The 20,105-nt window shown below is 35.1% G+C and overlaps 1 protein-coding gene across 1 annotated transcript; it reads left to right on the forward strand.

Moving 5' to 3' along the window:
• The first annotated feature begins 116 nt into the window (after nucleotides 1–116).
• Nucleotides 117–2,657, forward strand: LOC141533019 (uncharacterized). The gene has a single exon (XM_074251667.1). The coding sequence runs from the start codon at nucleotides 117–119 to the stop codon at nucleotides 2,655–2,657; it is 2,541 nt and encodes an 846-aa protein (XP_074107768.1).
• The last annotated feature ends 17,448 nt before the right edge of the window (nucleotides 2,658–20,105 follow it).

A 20,105-nucleotide genomic window follows, 5' to 3' on the forward strand; every position in this document is an offset into this window, starting at 1 on the left:
CCAACTTTATTTGATATTGTTACAAAAATATGTTACATGGTCCGTGCGGAGATTGGTGTTTAATCAATGGCATTTGTTCGAAGAAATATCCCAAATCTTTTCGAAATGAGACTACGATGGATGCAGATGGTTATCCTTATTATCGCCGCCGAGACGAAGGAATCAGGTTTACACGAAATAGCAGTGTATTTGATAATCGTCATGTTGTACCATACAATCCTGAATTATTGAAAGCTTTCAATTGTCATATTAACGTAGAAGTTGTATGCTCAATTAGAGCAGTTAAATATTTATTTAAATATGTTTATAAAGGCCATGATAAAGCAGCAATAATAGTAAACGGAAGCATACCAAATACTACAGAAGAAGCTCATGCGTCCCATGATTCTCGTGATGACCCTGATAATTTCAATACCGTTAACGATTATGATGAAATACGTAATTTTGTTGATGCTCGTTACGTTGGGCCTGTAGAAGCTGTTTGGCGTATTTTATCAAAAGATCTTCAAGACAAAAGTCATTCTATAATTCGGTTACCAGTACATTTACCAAATGAACAAAGTATTACTATTAATGATAATTGTACTAAAGAAGAACTTCAAGAGGCTTTAGAGAAAAAATCCATGTTGATTGATTTTTTTAAATTAAATGAACGTGATCCAAATGCGCGCCAATATGTTTATGGTGATATTCCAAATCATTATGTTTTTAGAAGAGACGATAAGACTAAAATTGCAAGTTGGCAACCACGAAAAAAACATCATAACGTTATTGGACGAATGTATTCAATTAGTCCTGCTCAAGTTGAATTATTTCATCTAAGATTATTATTGGTTCACATCAAAGGTGCAAAAAGTTTTGAAGAACTAAGAACAGTAAATGGAACTCTTTATGATTCTTTTACATCTACATGTTTAGCAGCTGGTCTGATAGAAGACGATCAAGAGTGGAGAAGAACATTAAATGAAGCAATAATATGGATGATGCCACGGCAATTACGCTGTTTATTTGTTCGGATATTAATTCATTGTCAGCCACTTCGACCAGAAGATTTATGGGAGGAATTTAAAGAATCTATGTCCGAAGATTATAAAAGACGTTTCGGAGCAGAAGAAGGAGAGAGAAAAGCTTACATTTACATCAATTCTATGCTGAATCGTGAAGGTCACAGTCTTTCGACGTTTCCCAATATGATTCAAATAAATGAAATTGATGATGGATTACTAGATGGTGAACTATTGCAAACTGTAAACGCGAACGACTCACATACGTATTACAATAAACTTAATGTCCGTCAAAAAGAGGTAGTCAATTTTATATTAAGCTCAATTAAGAGTGAAAGGCTTTCGACATCTAATTGTATTTACATAGATGGACCTGGTGGGTCTGGAAAAACGTTTATTTATACAACTCTCTGTCATATTTTAAAAAATTTAAACAAAAACGTCTGTACAATGGCATATACGGGTATTGCTGCAACCCTTTTACCTAACGGAAAAACCGTTCATAAAACGTTTGGGTTACCTGTACCAATGTTCTCGGATTCATCCTCTTATATTAAACCTAATTCTAAGCAAGGTGAATATTTGAAAAACATTGATGTTTTTATTTGGGATGAAGCTCCAATGTCGCCTAGATATGCACTAGAAATTATAGATCGTACGTTACGTCATATAATGGATAATGATATGCCTTTTGGCGGAAAAATGATAATTTTAGGAGGGGATTTTCGTCAATTACTTCCAGTTCAACCTCGGGCGACTCGAAGTGAAACTGTTAATCTTTCTATTAAATTCAGTTTATTATGGAGAGGTTTTCATCAGTTTTCATTAACACAAAATATGCGAGCATTACCTGAAGAAATAGAATTTGTGAATTTTTTATTAAAAATTGGTAATGGAACCGTCAATAATTTGAATGATGAAGTCAGTTTACCAGACTCATGTTTTACATCAAATAATAATGATATTGTAGAAAATGTATACGGTAGGATAATAAGAGAAAAATGTTATGATCAACTTACGTCTGCAGTCATTTTATCAGCAAGAAATATAGATGTGGATGAAATAAATAAACAAGTCATAGAACTCTTGGACTCTACAACTGAAAAAATTTTCACAGCTGTTGACAGTACTGAAAACTGTGATAACGGAAACATCGATGATATAATTTTACCTGAATACTTAAATACTTTGAATCCACCTAATTTTCCGCCATATGAACTGAAATTACGACAATTTTCTATAGTGATGTTGATTAGAAATTTAAACTTAAGCGAAGGACTCTGTAATGGAACAAGACTAATAATACTAGAATTAGGAGTTAATGTTTTAAGGTGTAAAATATTATCAGGTGACAGAGCTGGAGAGATTGTCTTTATAAACAGGTTAACATTGTATTGTGAAAACGAATATCCCTTTACTTTTAAAAGACGACAATTTCCCATTAAAATAGCATTCTGCATGACGATTAACAAAGCACAAGGTCAAACTTTTGATAAAATTGGAGTAGATCTTACTAAAGATGTTTTTAATCATGGTCAACTTTATGTTGCATTTTCACGAGTACGTTCTTGGGCAGGCTTACAGGTATATTTAGCTTCTGAGAATCATAATAAAGTAGTTAAGAACATAGTTTATAAAGAAATTTTCACATAAATTTTGAAATATGTATTCAACGATAGCCGAACAAAAATAATCTAACTAATAGATCTTTTAAATAACTCAATTGATCCAACATAAAGAACCTATAAATTTCAATACAGAAAGAATGAAAATATTTCAATATTTGGAAATAATCATTTTAGGAAATTAATACTGTAATTGTATCAAATATTAAAAACAGTATAAACTGATTAATTTCCGTGAACAAGTTATATGCTTTACAATAAGGTTTGTCAACAGTCTCCAGTAATATTTCATGTGAAAGAAGTTCATTGTTTTACACATCAAATAATGGAAACTTTTAGTGAAACAAATTGTACGATTTCTTCGATACACAGCATTATATGCTAATCAAAATCAGAATAAGAGATTGTAATCAATTATCTGACACACACACACACACACACACACACACACATATGTACACCCGTGTTTTCACCGGCAGGACTGTTTTTCCGCGTCTGTCTTCAGCTGTTTTATTTTTTTTCCGTTTCTTTTCAAAAAATTTATTGAAAAAGATTATAACATAAACATAAAATTAAACAATATTATGTACAGACACTCAAAAAGAAAAACATCGAGTGTCATGGTAATATACTATTTATTTTCTGTCCCTCTCTCTTCATCTTAAGATCACACTCAAACACACATACATACATACACACATGCAGACATAGACAGAATCACACACACATACAAACTCGTCATTTCACGTTTACTCTTTTGTTTCCCGTCAAATTTCCGTTGAATTTTAATAAAAATACTAGAAATTCGAATAGCGCGCTATGTGCGCGCCTACATTTTAACCAATAATGAATCATGGCGCGTTTTGTGCGAGTTTCGACCTTTGACTAACTTCAAGAATTTCATGTATTATAATTTAAAGGAATACTTTATATTCAGGCGCGCGCTTGCGCGCGTACATAACTCTAGTAAATCTAATAAATTTTCTTAATTTTACATTAGGTTGAGATAATGCCTGGATTCAAGATGAATTACACTAAGTGTGTCAATGCATGCAATGCCCCGAGGATGTCTACGCGAGCCCGAAGAATTATTTTGTGTGCATGATAACTCTTCAATATTATCAATATCATGTTGAATTGTTATTGAGGCCAACTCCTTAACAATGAAGCGATTATCAGCTCCTCTGAATCCTTGAATGTCTACAATGATCTCCATTCTTACTGCTCTCGATAACGAGAAGTGACTGAATGATGACTCTTAAAGTCAACTCAACCTTCTATAACCCGATCTCTGGATTTACCCCCACCACTCGATAATCTTATTGGTCAATTATTTCTTCTTGGTTAATTGATAATTTGATTGGTTATTCAAAGTACACAGTAGATTTTTCAACTATGTAGTATATGACACTATCCAACAGTTCTGAACCTGTTCAAGGTCTCGTAACTGTGCAGTTTTTCTTTGTTCTATTTCTGTTGCGTAGTAGATGACGTCATCTCATTTTTACAGGTTATGTTTATGCTTTCCCGCCATTTAACTCATTTTACAGGTTATGTTTATCTTATATATTTTTATACTTATTATAGTAAGGTTTATAGTTAAAAACGCAAAATTACAAAAAAGTTTTTTCTTTATTTGCTATTTTTAATTACATTAAGTTTATTGATTATTTTTCATTACAATAAGTTTAATAATCAGTACAGGTTCAATAATTTTATTTAATTCTTGTATTCGTCGGCGAAATCGTTCTCCGTCTCTTGCTGCTTGTTCCCATGGACCTTTCCTCGCTTGTCTGGATGCAAAGTCCCACACATACATGTAATGTATGGTGGGCTTGGGGTCAAACTGTACCATTAAGTAAGTTTTCTCACAGTGCTGCTGATGGGATTGTACTCAACTATTCGGTCGTGAATTATTAAGCAGTAAGCAGCAGTTTGATTTGGAAACTGTGCTGACGGTTCAAACTCCAGACGTATATCCACAGGTCCAGACTTGATTGACTCGTTCTGCTTGGAACAGTCAATTATATACAGAGGTGCTGTACTTAGAAATTTTTTCTTAGCCAATAGCGGTTCAGCTTCTTTCCCATAGTAAGCACTTTGAAAATTTGTGTACATATCATACATCAAGGCATACTGATTATGCACAATGTTGAGGTTCAAATTTCCATATGGATAACTCTGAGAGTTCAAGAACAGCTTAATGTCTCTTATGCTGCAGTGATCAAACTCGCTTGCATTTTGATTCGATTGATTCTTTCTTGCTGTTTGGAATCCAAGGATAACAAAACGCGGTTTCTCAAGCTGATTTGTTGTTTTGATTACCCAAATATGCTTGTTGGTAGCTGGTAGCAGTGGATACTCATACAATTCCCAAGTCCGGAAACTGATTGGAATAGCTGGATCGGAGGTTATGTAATTCAACACCTCGATTTTTTGCTTGTCAGACATTGTTATGTATGGTACAATCCACTCAATTTTTGAATCGTAATTGAAACATTTTCATTCTCAACGGTAACAACATAAGCATTTTGATCAGTATTTGATCTGATCAGTATCAATTCATGCTTGGCATTCACGATAATTCGTTGATAATCTTCAGCAAATCCAAGAATGAAACTCAGCGGTACTGAGACATCAAAGTAACCGCTATTATCAGTCAGCTTGTTGTCATCTTCATTAACAATCCAACCAGCATTTTCCAGAATATTTTGTTGTCCCGGACTCAGAGAAGCGTATCCTTTCATAACACTGGTGATACCAACATTCTTACATCTATCGATTTCTACACCATTGAGTTCATAACGTATCTCTTCAAACATATGACAAACAGCCATGTTGACCATCTTCGTAGTAGCACTTACAGCAGTACCATCAGCTTTCCTCATTCTTCCATAAAAATGTAATGTGCTCTTGCTTGGGAGCAAGCACAGATCTTGATGTTGAACAGCAATCCTGATTTCATCACTGTTGTTGAATGTTGATGATGCATATGGTAAGTGTGAATGAGCTTCACAGTGTGCAATAGACTCATCGAAAATAATTGATTTTTTTATATCTAAGATTTCCGCCATGGTATCACACAAGCTAGACAACAAAAATTTATTTTTATCTTGTGAATTTTCCACGTAATTTTAGTCCTAGACTTTTTAGGAACTCTGCGTTTTGACGTGTCAACACTTTCAGAGCTCGATGATGACTGATAATCTTTGGACATCCTGCAATCCTTTTATACCCGTTACCAGTCTTTGTCTCATATACGATACCCATTACAGACTTTTTATATGCAGTCTTATCGTTATAGTCTCGCCACGGAAATTTGCTATTCTCCCGTCCTGATCAACAATGCGGAGCTTCAAGTTGTGTATTGCTCGTACGGCGACTGGTAGGTAAATGATGTTTGTTGGCACTTCCACTATCTTATATCCTGCTGGAACCCTCGGGAAAAATTCATGGATTGTGTGATTCTTCTCACCATTGATGTACGATCCAGTAGTTATATTGCACTCGACTCTCAGAGCATTGATTTTCAATATTTTGACTGGTAAATCAGATTTATGTGCTGTGCTAGGTTCAAGCACGCGGTTGGTAAATCCAAGTAATGATCCTATGGAATCTTCAGGCTCAAAATTTATATATTGATCACATCTTATTTCACTTCTCAACTCATTGTTGTTTGCTTTTAAAGTGAAACTTAGTTCAGGTAATGTCTTGTTTATATAAGTTTCAATATCTTTAATTTCATAACTCCCTGTTGATATAGTTATTTCTTGAAATCTCTTGATTGTACTTCTTTTGGATCTTTTTGATGACACATAAAATTTATTAGCACCAACATCAATATTTGGTATTGAATTAAATGTCAGGAGCTTAACGAGTCCAAGTACATAATTTTTTGTTGGTGATCAAAGCTCAATCGGCGGAAAATAATTTGCCTCCAGTATGGAGGAGTTTCCGGATAGTGTCAAGGTGAATGACTGTAAGATAATTGTCTTAACATTAAATATTTATTTGCCGGGACTAGGTGTTAAAAGATGGAGGAGACACAATTCGTGGTTATAGTCATATATTATAAATAAATCACAGTCATTCTTAGATTACAAAGTTGAGCATTAGATAAACTATGATCACTATGAGCACTTGAACAATTATTATAGCATTGAATTGCTATGCTGAGTTATGAGTACGAGCGAGTTGAGTTTAATTGAGTTGTATTAATTAATGTATGTTAATTATACTGAGTATGAGTTGTAGAAAATTGATCTTCAATTGAACTGTTAATTAATGTACAATATAATTAACACTAGCAATTATGAGCGATAAATATGAGTAATGTTGTGGAATTAGGTTCACCAGACGATTAATTAATTACACTTAATTAATAGTCATAGTATGAGCGTATAGATTAGATTGACTGAATGCAATGATTGATAGAGTGAATGAATGCAAGTGTAGTGAGAGCTTGAGCATGAATCTGTAGAGTTCACAGTAATGATTAATTGGATGAGCTGTACAAATTAGAGTCACTGGATTATTAATCAATTGACAATACGATTAACTTTCACAGTGTGAGCGAATGAGCCTTAAAACTATAGAGCTTGATTGATTACGTGGGTCTCGAGATGCGAGACAGAACACAAATTGTTGACCACAGAATGTACTAAATAGAGTGAGACAGTAATGGTTGACTAGTAACATTACTGAATATGAGTGGGCTTATCATAGAATAAGTAATTATGAGCATATGTAGATTGTAATGGTTGTAATAAAGATGAGTTCATGAAAGGCGTCACAAAACAAGGAATGAAATTATGACGCGACAATTCAAAGAGCGTGAATGATTATGAGTTTTATGTTTGCACATGTTGAGTTCTTGAATCTGTAGATTCGTATTAATAAATGCACTTCACAGTTATTAATTAATATTGATTGCACTGAGTTGAATCACTTGATGATTTCTAACGATCTCTGATGAATTTGATGAGTGACCTGAGAGGCCACCTCAGTTTGATCTCGGATGAGTATGAGTATTTGGTGACAATATTTGAAGATCTGAACAGTATCTGGCCCTTAGAGCCTGTGTAAGTGTATATATAACAGTCACGACTGACCCCACCAAGCAACACCCGCAATGCCGCATTTCCCACATAATGGGGCATAAGATGATGAGTAGTGGTCTAATAATAGACTTGAAGTCATGACAATATATTTTGGTGATGTGTTGCTAGGCGAGAGTCAAAGGTGGCTGTTTTGCAATGATGCTATAAGACGGTATGAGTGTGTATGTGTCAGCATGGGGACGCCATGTGGTAATGAGTAAGAGTGAGATAGTAACATGAGTATAGGTTGGATCTGGTGTGATCACAGAGTACATTGAATATTGAATAAATCAATACCTGAGTTTCCGATGTTGATATTGAGCTTGAGAAAGGTCTTCTTGATTGAGTTGGGTTGATTGATGATCCTGGTTGTACTTGATGTTGAATTTGATGCACCAATATATATCACCACGTGGTTACTTGCACGTGTTTTGGAGATTTACTGCGCAACCGGGTTTGAGTTTATGTTGAGCGCCTGAGGGCGCGTTTGTAGCAGCACCTCGGTCACTCTCAGCAAATTGCGGCAATTACAAATGTGTAATTCCGCAACAATGACTCTGCCATGACTGACGCTTGTTGTCCCGACTCACTTCAATTTATAGTTGTCCAGCCAGGAATTTTAAGCACAAATGTCCACATATGATTGTATCAAAGTCTTGATATCCTTTATGATTGTACTTTACGCTACCTACATCGAGATATTTCATCAAGTCTTGTGGAGGTTGTAGATTACCAAAACTGTCAAAGTAAATTACTTGATTATGATTCTTCTTGTATGCAACCCAGTGAGTTCCAGATCCAAGTTTATCATCTAAATTTATTATTGCTGATTCGTTTGTCTTTGGTCCAGATTTTGGTAAATCATTTCTCATAAAAACTCCTCGAAAATTTGGAATTTTAAGCAGCTTGACATATTTTAATAAGTCGATGTTAGTCAGTGCTCGATGTGGTAGCTCTACTGGTTTTTTGACTTCTTGCAGCCAGCTCCTTCTGGGTATTGTTTCAGATAAAGTCCCATACCACTGCGGTAAGGTTTGAGGTATAATCCTCTACCTACAGCTATTTCCTCCATCTTCAAGTTGTTACGCTTCTTTTCAGCTAATTGATTTTTGGCTGCGCTGGCATCGTTCACAGCTTTTGCAACACCTGCAGCTCCACCTGTTAGAGCACCAACCGCTGATAACCCTGCAAACAGGGGAATCAAGAATGGAAGTACTCCACCAATCTTTGATGGAACTGGTAGAATACGAGGCAATCGAACGTTTTTCTTCCCACCAACTTTCTTGACAGCTTTGCGGGCACCTCCAAGAGCTGTTTTAACTGGATCTCCACCAGGCTGCATGGACTTTTTAGCTTCATCAACAATCTGTCTCAGAGCAACATCCTTCTTCTTGGTTGTCTTTCTTTTGACTGTCTTACGCTTCATTGTTTTTCTTTTAATTGTCTTACGCTTTGTAATAGGTTTTTCTTTTTTAAGACCCATACCGAAACGTCTTTTCAAATTCATGATTTTATTCACACTCCAAGCAGCAGCTTTTTCACCAATAGCAGCGTCTCTTGCTTGAAATCGTTGCCACGCTTTCTTAGCAAGGATTTTATCAGCCTCGTGACGGGCTTCTAAATTTTCACGATTTTTCGAGTAAGCTATATCATGGTCCTTACACGCAGCGTCCAGAGGATTTATACCTGAATCACCTCGAGCTAACTTCTAAGCTAACTTTGTACCTGGACCGCAGTACTGGTACCCAGGGATATGGAGTTCAAGTGGGAGCTTATTGATTATGTTGTTGAACAAACCTTTACCACGTCTGCTCTCAGACATGTCACATCAAAGACTGACTCGCTTATCTATATAAGCCGGTATATATACCTCTTGAGCTCAGAATACAATCAGTAGTCATGGATAGCAAACCAAGAGCTCAGTTGCCAGTTATCAATTTTGATCAAATTGTTCAAGGAACCGGTGTGAAACTCAAACGACACGGTGCTTTACTTCCCAACAGTATCCGTGCAGTGTTTTGCGGACCATCAAACTGTGGAAAGACCAACGCTCTACTATCCCTTATTGTACATCCAAACGGTTTGAGGTTTGAGAATATATATCTTTACTCAAAGTCTCTTAACCAACCAAAGTATCAGTTCCTGGAGACGCTGCTTAAACAGATTGATGGTATTGGATTCTTCACATTCAGTGAACATGAAGCTGTAAACAAGCCTGAAGATGCTAAACCTAACTCCCTGATGATATTTGATGATGTTGCTTGTGAAAAACAAGATCACATCAAGGCTTTCTTCTGCATGGGTCGACACAAGGATGTAGACAGCTTCTATCTCTGTCAAACTTATACACGAATACCGAAGCATCTGATTAGAGATAACGCAAACTTTCTCGTGCTATTCCGTCAAGATGAAATGAATCTGAAGCATATTTATAATGATCATGTCAATACAGACATATCGTACAACTCATTCAGAGATTTATGCTCGGCATGTTGGAATAAATATGGGTTTGTGGTAATAGATAAAGACAGTGAATTGAACAGTGGTAGGTATCGCAAAGGATTCGACTGCTTCATTAGTATAAATTGAGGTACTTTAGAGTGTGATAGTCATACATGCTGTAGACGTTAACTTGTCAACATGAAGCCTGAAGAAATATCAAAGCAGAAAGATATTCTGCATCAGATATCTCAAGCCAGCAATGCCATCCGACGGAAGCACAAGATGTTGAAGTTGGGTAAAGATACAGCTGAGAAAGCTATGGAGGAAATGTTCAAGCCTATTGTGACACCACTCCAGAGTATAGTTGAATCTTCAAAGTTGAAAGGGGAAAATATTAAAAAGAAGAAAACCACAGGTTCAAAAACAAGAGGTTGAAAAATCTCTGTATGATGATCCAGAAGTATACAACAGTTTAATAACAGATGATGAAAGTTCATTTGATAATACAGCACTTGCTATTACTCAGCCACCACCATCAACAAGTACTCCAGCTCGTAGAAATCCTCTTCTCACTAATTATCTACAACTTTTAAGTAAAAACATAAAGATAATGATATGAGATATGGTGTACGCAGAAAACGCGGTGAAATGCATATGGGTGATTCACCTATTTCATTTGCAAATGATACAATAACTGTCAAAGAAAAAAATTATCCAATAACTCCTGGGTTGTTGGAATTATTATTTAGAAAATCACTAGAGGATGCACTCATCACCCCAGATGATAAGAAAAAGTACTTGGACATAATTCAACATACCAACGCTCATAGGAAAAATTATGATCCAAATCGTACCATTTATGAAGATACAACAATCAAGTTCAATAAATACATTGCTGATTTTATCACCAAGTTCGGTAAAGGGTTACCAAAATATATGATTGCAAGAAAACAGAGATTACCAATGGACTATGTTTACTGGGATGATCCAAATGAACTAGTTGATCGTTTGCGACTACTTATGGCATCTCAAGCTGCTGGAAATCCAAGTCACACGAATGAAATCATGTCAATTATTGAAGAGCTTAGGGAGGCTGGAGTTATATATTAAAAGCTTCTGAAAAATTAAATCATTCACACATAGACAGTCAAAGTGTTCACAACCATGAGCATCGATATATTTGGACGTCCATTGGACAATAACTTAGGTCAACGAGGGCCAGCTGGTAGAGGTTTCAATGTAACTTCTGATGGAAACTATAACATTGAGAATAAAAGGCTGTGCAATCTCGGTAATCCTTCAAATGAACATGATGCGGCGGCAGTGCAGTTTGTACTGAGACAGATGTCTGAACTGAATAAAAGTATAGACAGTGAACAGAAAGAGATTATTTCACATTTACACTCTGAAATAGTAATACTGACGGCTGCTGTGGGAAATTTGCAGACATCTATTGAGGAAGTTAAAGCAGTACTTTCCTCTCACCAAAATAATATCAAATATCTCACTGAGAAACTCAATGAACGACAAAAAGACAGTGATAGCTAATGAGCTTCACAAACCGGCTCGCAGAAACTATAAACGTCGTCATGTTGACATCCGAGGACTCGACGAGACTTGGCAAGCTGACTTGGTTGAGATGATTCCATATGCGACAGTCAATAAAGGACACAAGTATCTGCTTACAATCATAGATATATTTTCTAAATATGCCTAGGCAGTTCCAATTAAATCAAAAGGTGGTGTAGATGTCACTAGTGCTATGAAGTCTGTACTCCAGCAAGGTCGTGTACCTAAGAATCTCCATGTTGATCAGGGTAAAGAGTTTTACAACAAAGAATTTAAAGATCTGATGAAGCAGCACAAGATAAATCTGTATTCAACATTCAGCAATCTCAAAGCATCCATATGTGAACGTTTCAATAGAACACTCAAGACTAAAATGTGGCGAGAATTCACAGCTCGTTGCAGCTACAAGTGGACCGATATACTTGATGACTTGGTGAATACTTACAACAACACTAAACATCGCACTATCAAAATGAAACCTGTTGATGTTACCGCTGCTCAGGAGAAACAACTATTGGAAAACATATATCAACCACTGCAAGTCAAATCACAACAGAAGAAGTTTAAAGTTGGAGACAAAGTCCGAATCAGCAAGTACAAGCATGTGTTTGACAAGGGATACACACCAAACTGGACAACAGAAATCTTCACAATCAATTCGGTGCAGAACACGAATCCAACGACGTACAAGCTCGTGGACTATCAGGATCAACCAATTGAAGGAGGATTTTACAATGAAGAACTCAGCAAAGTCAAATATCCAGATGTATATCTTGTTGAAAAAGTAATTAGAAAACGTGGAAATAAATACTATGTTAAATGGCTAGGATTTGATACTAAGCATAATAGTTGGATAAATAAATCTAATATGTAAAACACAAATTATATATTGTTTTTATTTACAAACCTTAAAACTATATTTACATTGTTTTTTAATATTACTAATTTTACAGTAATTTTTGCTTCTTATTATCATTATTATTATCTTGCACAATCTTTCTTTTCTTAAAAACTAGTGGCCCCTTGTAACCCCATGGTAGGGTATCAGTGCTAGCCTCAATAAGTTGACGTTTATCATCACCCCAACTGAGAGCAAGTTTCTCCTGCTTTATTGTGTGTACTTGATGATTTTTACTTTTTATCATGTACTGCTCTTTTCTTAATAATAGGTTTTCAAACAGACATCGTTTGAAGTCATCAAACGTGATTGTCTTCAAGGTAGATCCTCCGATACCCTTTGCCCGTTTCTTGATCCTATTCAGGATCCTTCTCAGGATTGTGAATCTCGAAGGCGTAGAGCTTGGCTCTGAGACCCACAAACTCGGACATGATTTTTCCATTGTTCTCATCCTTCATAAGCCCCAGGACCTTTTTATTTGCTAACGGCATGTTGAAGACATTTTGGGGTGGGTAATCAGAGGTATCAAACCTTGAGATATCACGTTTGATGTCTTCGTATACGTTCGGTACATTAAATTGGTAAATAAGACTATCTGTATCGGTATACAATAATTTAGATGTCGTTTCATAATTTTTCATTACATAATTATAATGGAAATCGTAGATAAAAGTCTTGGATAAATCTAAGATACTAAAGCCTACATAGATTGGCTTGTTAAAAACAACTCTAGCTTTTTTCATTTCAATTATGACTATATCCTCATCAAATACAGTTACGCTGTGGAAGGTTGGCTTACAAATCAAGTCTGATACCTGATAACGCCCCGCCCACTTTGTTCTTAACCAAACTTCTTTGTATTTACGAACATTCTCCATTGTCTTTCCGAAAACCGCGTTGTTCATCAACTTGTAAAAATTTTTCTCAAAATCATTTTTCGCTATTTTTCGACAATCAGTATATTTATCAATGTATGATTTGAGCCAGTCTGATTGTTCAAATTTCAAGACTCTGTGTAATTTCTTAAGTTCTAAGCCTAAATCTAAACATTGTTTCAAATTCTTATAATGTATTACATAATTAGTCTTATCATACAGAGTTGTTGTTAATTTTTGTTGTTTGCTGCCAGGTGGTATAATATGTTCAGGGCAGAGAGGCAAATCTTTGTGTAGATCATGTAATTTCTCAGGATAGTGTAGGTCTACTTCAAGGATGTAGCCTACACTTTCATCATTATTGAAAAACTGATCTACATTATCTACATTTTCAACCCATTCAAATTTACCCTGGGGTAAAGACATACTCATCGCTGCGCCATACAAAGTATTTACATCGTAGTACATCAGGTATGTTTCGGGGTTGTTTGAATCCAAATCTTTGCCCATATACCGGTTGTTAGCTACAGCATGTCTATTAGCACACATCGATACCCCACCACGAACACCCTTTTCAATGAAAAGAAGTATCTCAGGATCAGTTAACAGTTCAAGTTCTACTTCAGTATGCTTCAACATTGCAGAGTTTGAAAGACCTGGTGCTGTATAAAAATGTATGGCATCAAGATTGTATGTTTTGAAACAACTCAATCTAAAATTTTCAAACACGTCAGCTGAAAGAAGTACATCTGTTTTCAAATATAAATCTGAGTATTCACCGAGAGTACTAATATCAAACTCATTCCAAACTACTTGAGCAAATGCATAATCATTATCAGAAATGGTAGAGTTGGTTAATTTTGAAAAAAATGAATCCTGATCAGGCAGCTGTTTTTCATCAAGTCTATCAATATTATCAATGTACTCATATGGGAATACACCCTTACGTGTTGCTAATTTGAATTTATCAGGGTCTGGGTAGTGTAATTGTGTAATTTTCTTGTCACTATCTTCAAGGTATGAAGCTAATTTCTCTAAACTGGAAGCCATGAATCTAAATGAATCAATAAATCTTAAAGAGACTGAAGTATTTTTAACTGATTTTGTAAAAGAAATGTAACGCTCTTTATTGATCGGTAGTAATTAAATTTCACCTTCACATACCGTAGCTAAGGATTTAATTATAAAGTGCGAGTCATAGCCGAAGAAATTATGAAAGACAATGGGGATAATGGTAGATTTCTGATAATTAACGTTACATGATTTATGAGCAGCGTTTCTATAGTTCCCGGTGAAGTGACAATGATCATAAACTTTATCATTAGGAGATGTTATAGGTTTTTCACAGATATGACAAACAGTTGCCTGATTATGCCTATCTTGTTGTTCTTTGGTAAGAGGTTTCATTTTGATGGGATTCTTTAAAATTTTTTCAAAGTCAATAGCTAATGATTCTAATTGTTTAACAAACCAGTTGATGCAATCTGGAGAACGGTTCAATTCAAATTTAGACAATGTATTGTCATAGCTACAATGTACATAGTAAGCAATACTGTGTGGAACATGCTTGTGAACTTTTTTGACATCATCTCCCTGGGGTTCGAGTATGCATTCAAGATCTGCATAGACTACAAACGGTACAGGATCTTTAGATTTGAAATCTTTGAATTTCAAAACTCGGTTTTTTTCGTTCGGAAAGTCCATGCGGACTTTGTTAGAATTGAAACAATCAGATATATGTTATTTATAACTTTTTTGATGCTTAAAATGATTCAAGCAACGATCGCAAAAGTACAATTTATGTTTACCTTTAGTTATTTGTTTAGTAATTAATCCGGAAAGATTATGTATCCATGCAAAGTGATAGACTGACTCAATATGATCTAAATTATCTGTATAATTTACACTTTTTTTAATCATCAATAAATGAATTGCAGGTATTTTTGATTCAGAGTTACTTAAATATAATGGAATAATAACACTTTTCTCAGACTTTTTACTCGTAAATTCCGACTCTATACTGTATACGTTAATGCTAAGATTATTCATTTTTTCAAATTTCGGAATGTCATTAAGTTTAATTGGAAATTCTATACCTTCATAGTTCAATCTGATGCTAAAGTGTTGATATTCTTCAGGTAGTTCTGGATTGAGAACAGGTGGATGTAACGCAGCATTGACGCACCACAGGAAGCAGAACTCATCCTTATTTTGGATGTTTGTAACCGCATTCTTCTTGACAATATCCTTTGGCAATCTAACGAAGGTGGAGTTTCCAACTTGGGTTGGTGCGAATCTTGACATAGTCACCATCAAGCTGTTCAGTCCAAGCAGACTCCATCCAGAACCCTCATGTTCAAAATCTTCGATTCTTTGTAGTAATTTGTCGTAGACATGTTGACTAAACCAATTCTGAAGAGATGTGGCAGGGAGAATCTCGCGACTTTTGGTGACAAAAGATTTTCGTTCTTCTATGTCTTGTTGATGTTTCCGGAATGTGCAAAAGAGTTCAACATTCACTTTCAACCCTGCCAGATCTCTCAAGACACTCTGCACCTTGTTGATGACGATGTCCCGTGAGGCCTGGAGAAATGATGCTGGATCTTTGTGATGCTGGTTGATAATACATCCAGTCTGGATGTTACCAGCGAAAGCGTTTTCCAAGTCCCGCCATTTGACTCCTTGGTTAAGATCTCCACCAACAACTAGGTTACCGAGTCTGGAGAACTGATCGGCAAACCAGTTGAGTTGGTTGATGTGTGCTTGAACACTTCGTCTCACTTGAATTGATGTTCCAGGATCGAGTAATATAGTGTTGAAGTACTGGATAGTTTCATTGCACACCCTTAAACACCTTTGACGATGATTATCAGTGAGCTGCTCTCCTAACAGATCAGCATATAAGACAGCAATAGTGTCCACCAAGTTTTTGAGAGCCTCAATGAGGTTAGGTTGAGCCATCTTGGGAAGACGCACACTTCACTACTGTCTGTTTACACAATATTGAAGGTTATGCACACTGTTTATAGGTTATATACACTGTTTATAGGTTATGTACACATTTATAGGTTATATACACTGTTTGTAGGTTATATACACTGTTTATAGGTTTTGTTCACAATAGTTTATACACACACTGAATTCACACGATAGTTTTTGGTACACTGGACTACAGTTTATGCTCACAATAGTTTCTGCACACTGGACTATACTCGCGTACTTCACAACACTAAACTTCACTATATTTTATATAACACTGAATACTGTTTAATCATGAGAGATGTACTTCGTTTCTTATGAAGTACGCTCTCAGCGAGCTGCTTATATAGGCAGAAAATACTGCGCAGTTACCCCCACTCCTCTACCTCGAAACCGGTTTGATGACGTCATCTACTGCGCAGTAAGAAAATTCTAGAACAGAATGAGTCATCTGGTTCGTGGAAATTTCCCCCACCCCTTTCACAAAACAAGTCTAAACCTGTCTGATGACGTCATCTACTACGCAGTTAGAAATAGAACAAAGAAAACTACGCAGTTACGCGACCTTGAACAGGTTTAAACCTATCTGATGACGTCATCTACTACGCAGGAGAACAAAGAAAACTGCGTTTGACCTTGAACAGGCTTAAACCTAAGGTTGACAAAAACCTCATCAGATGGTGTATCTTCTCGCATGTACTCGTCATACATGCAGTTTGAATATATAAACCTTTTCAGATTATGAACAATAAAATGCACCTGTGATCTAAGCAACTATAGTTGATGGTTAGATCACAGGTGCATTTTTTAACAAAATGGTGAATTCACAATTCAAAATGGCGGATAGCGGCCACCAGATGGCGGATTTCAGATAGCAAATTCAAAATGGTGGATTCAGAATGGCGGATTTCAGATAGCAGCCACCAGATGGCGGAAATCTGATTCAAAATGGCGGATAGCAGCCACCAGATGACGTATTCAAAATGGCGGATTCAAATGACGGATTCACAATTCAAAATGGCGGATAAATTTTAAAAATGGCGGGAAAATGGCGGACAGTAAGATGGCCGCGGAATTCACCACCAGCGCCACCTGCAAAACCTCGACCATATCCTCAAACTGTCGGTAAAACAGGTCACCCATATCGACAAATGGTACTTAGTATGGACATTAACCTTCTGTCGGTAAACAGATTCCTGTATTGTCGGTATCACCCCCAGCTTCACTACTAATTTTTTGTACATTTGATGCAATCTTACTACCGGCATGTATTTTGACTTGCTGAATCTGAATTCAAAGTCGGTTTGAATCGTACACCCTCAATATCTCAAGTAACTTACAAAAAATCGTCGAAAATTAGGTGTTTTGGCCATAAAAAAAAATTTTGTAGAACTCTACCAACCATGATTCCCATGTATTTCAATCTGCTGAAACTTAGTCTGAAATTTTTTTGAACTATGTTGTTTAACAATTTTTTTCTTTAATATATTGGCAGTTTTTTGCAACTGATGACAATTTTCATGGGTTTTTTTACAATCTACTTAGTTTTTCAATGGCTTACGATCCAAAAAAAAATTCAGATTAGGATTCTGCGGATCAAAATCTGAATTTAGATCCGTAAGTAAATTAGTTTAGTTTCAATAAGTTATTAAAATTTTTTATTATATTAAAATTATATTAAATACATTTCACACACCTAACAATCTATTTAAAAATATAAGCATAATAATACAATAAATTATTATATAATAATCTAACTTTATGTAACGTTTTATCAATATCTGTATTCTATAACTCTATTTTAACACTTTTGTTATCTTTACACAAAAAATTTAGTAATTGATCATAGCGATACACTGAATATTAATTGATATATGAATAAATTGTTCTTATAAAACCTAGGTCAAAAATTCTGTGTTACAAACATTGTTATATGCGATATATGATACTTTTTTTAATTTTTTTGGCTTGTTCTTATTATTGTTACTTTTTATACAATTTCATCAATATTTACAGCTCTCAAACAAGGATTTTTTTTGTTTAAAAGCATTAAATGATTTAATTTTCGATTTTTAATAAAAGAGGTTTTTTTAGTTTCATAATAATTGCCGATAATAGAATTTTGTACACCCGTGTTTGATTTGACACCAATGAACTTGTGGACTTCAATTACCCTATCATTTTTTAACAAGACTTCGAAATTAGCTCTTTTTTTCTCACGTTTGTATGATTTAATTGTACAAACATTTTGTTCAATAGTGTATCTGTTATATACACTACTGGAAAAAATTAAGGGATCAAAAAAAAAATCCAAATTTTTCGGTAGTTTTCAACAGGCCGTAACTTTGAGAGAAATGGTCGTACAGGAAATAAAAAAAAAGGAAATTGTAGCGCCAAGTATCTAGTTCTTGGATTAGAACTTTAAAATTTTGTAGCCTCCGCGATTTCTGAGTAATCGTAGAAAAACCAGCAACAAAAAAATTCTCAAAATTTTTTTAATTTTTTTTTTTGGTCTACGGGCGTGGAAAAAATTTTTTTAGCTTAACCACCATAAGGATCGGATACTTTGTTCAATTAGCTTTAATTTCTTTTTTTAAACACCCTGATACGTCCATTCCTCGCTGAGATATCGGTCTTCAAATGGAAAAGAATCTTTTTGTCTTTGATTATCGATATCTCAGCAACCAATGATCGCACAGAAAGTTAAAGGTGGGTTTCAAGAACTTGAATGAATTCCCTTAACGACTGTCCATTGTTTTTTCGAAAAAAATTTTTTCTTTCCGTCACATGAATTTGAAAATGCAACAAAAAAGGGCTTTTAGTGGTTTTTGGAAAATCAAGCGCTGGATCGAAAATATTGAGGAAACCACTAATGTTAAGTGTGCCTTTTACAGTTCAATATGTCCACAAAAACCCTACAAAGAATCAAATTAATCCAGCCAGCCGTTTTTTTGTTTCACTTGATCGAATTTTTGAAAAAATTAAAAGATCACGTTTTTGCTCTGAAAAGCTCATAATTTTTAAAAAAAGAAAAAAAAATGGTTTTTTCGAGCTTTTTCCACATTTTCGTTCCAAAAAGTGCTTAAATTTAAAAAAAAAAAAAAATTCAAAAAAAAAAATTTTAAAAAAAAAATTTTTTTCGAAAAAAAAATTTAAAAAAAAAAATTTTTTTTGGAAAAATTTTTTTTTTAACAAGTTAAGGAAACTCAAAAAACCATCGCCCAATGATTTTTATCACCTTTCCACCGCTGCATTCCTTGATTCTACTGATCTCCTTTTAATTAAATTAATAAAAAAAGTTAATACCCCCAATCGAATTTCGATTTTTTTCATACGCTTTTCGGAGTTTTTTTTTTCTTTTCTTTTTGTGAATCCTTAGCAAATCGCTTCATTCAACAGTTTTTTTCAAAACTAATCCCTCTGCGCTAAAAAAAATTTTTTTTAATTTTTTGGTCAAAATTGAAAATTTCTGACTTTTGATTCTTAATCATGGTTAGACGACATTTATCGGAGGTGGAAGTCGCTCGGTTAGTGACTCTTATCGACGAAGGTTACACTCAACATGCAGTTGCTATCCGGATGGGTGTAAGTCAATCTGTCGTATCTCGAGCTTA

Source organism: Cotesia typhae, unplaced genomic scaffold, assembly GCF_013202065.1.
Source record: "Cotesia typhae breed Kobodo isofemale line unplaced genomic scaffold, CoteBio_Ctyphae contig_81, whole genome shotgun sequence".
Classification (NCBI taxonomy): Eukaryota; Metazoa; Arthropoda; class Insecta; order Hymenoptera; family Braconidae; genus Cotesia; species Cotesia typhae.

What these genes read in the sequence shown, in the direction of transcription:
- LOC141533019 (XM_074251667.1), top strand. Translation starts at nt 117, where the DNA reads ATGGATGCAGATGGTTATCCTTATTATCGCCGCCGAGACGAAGGAATC.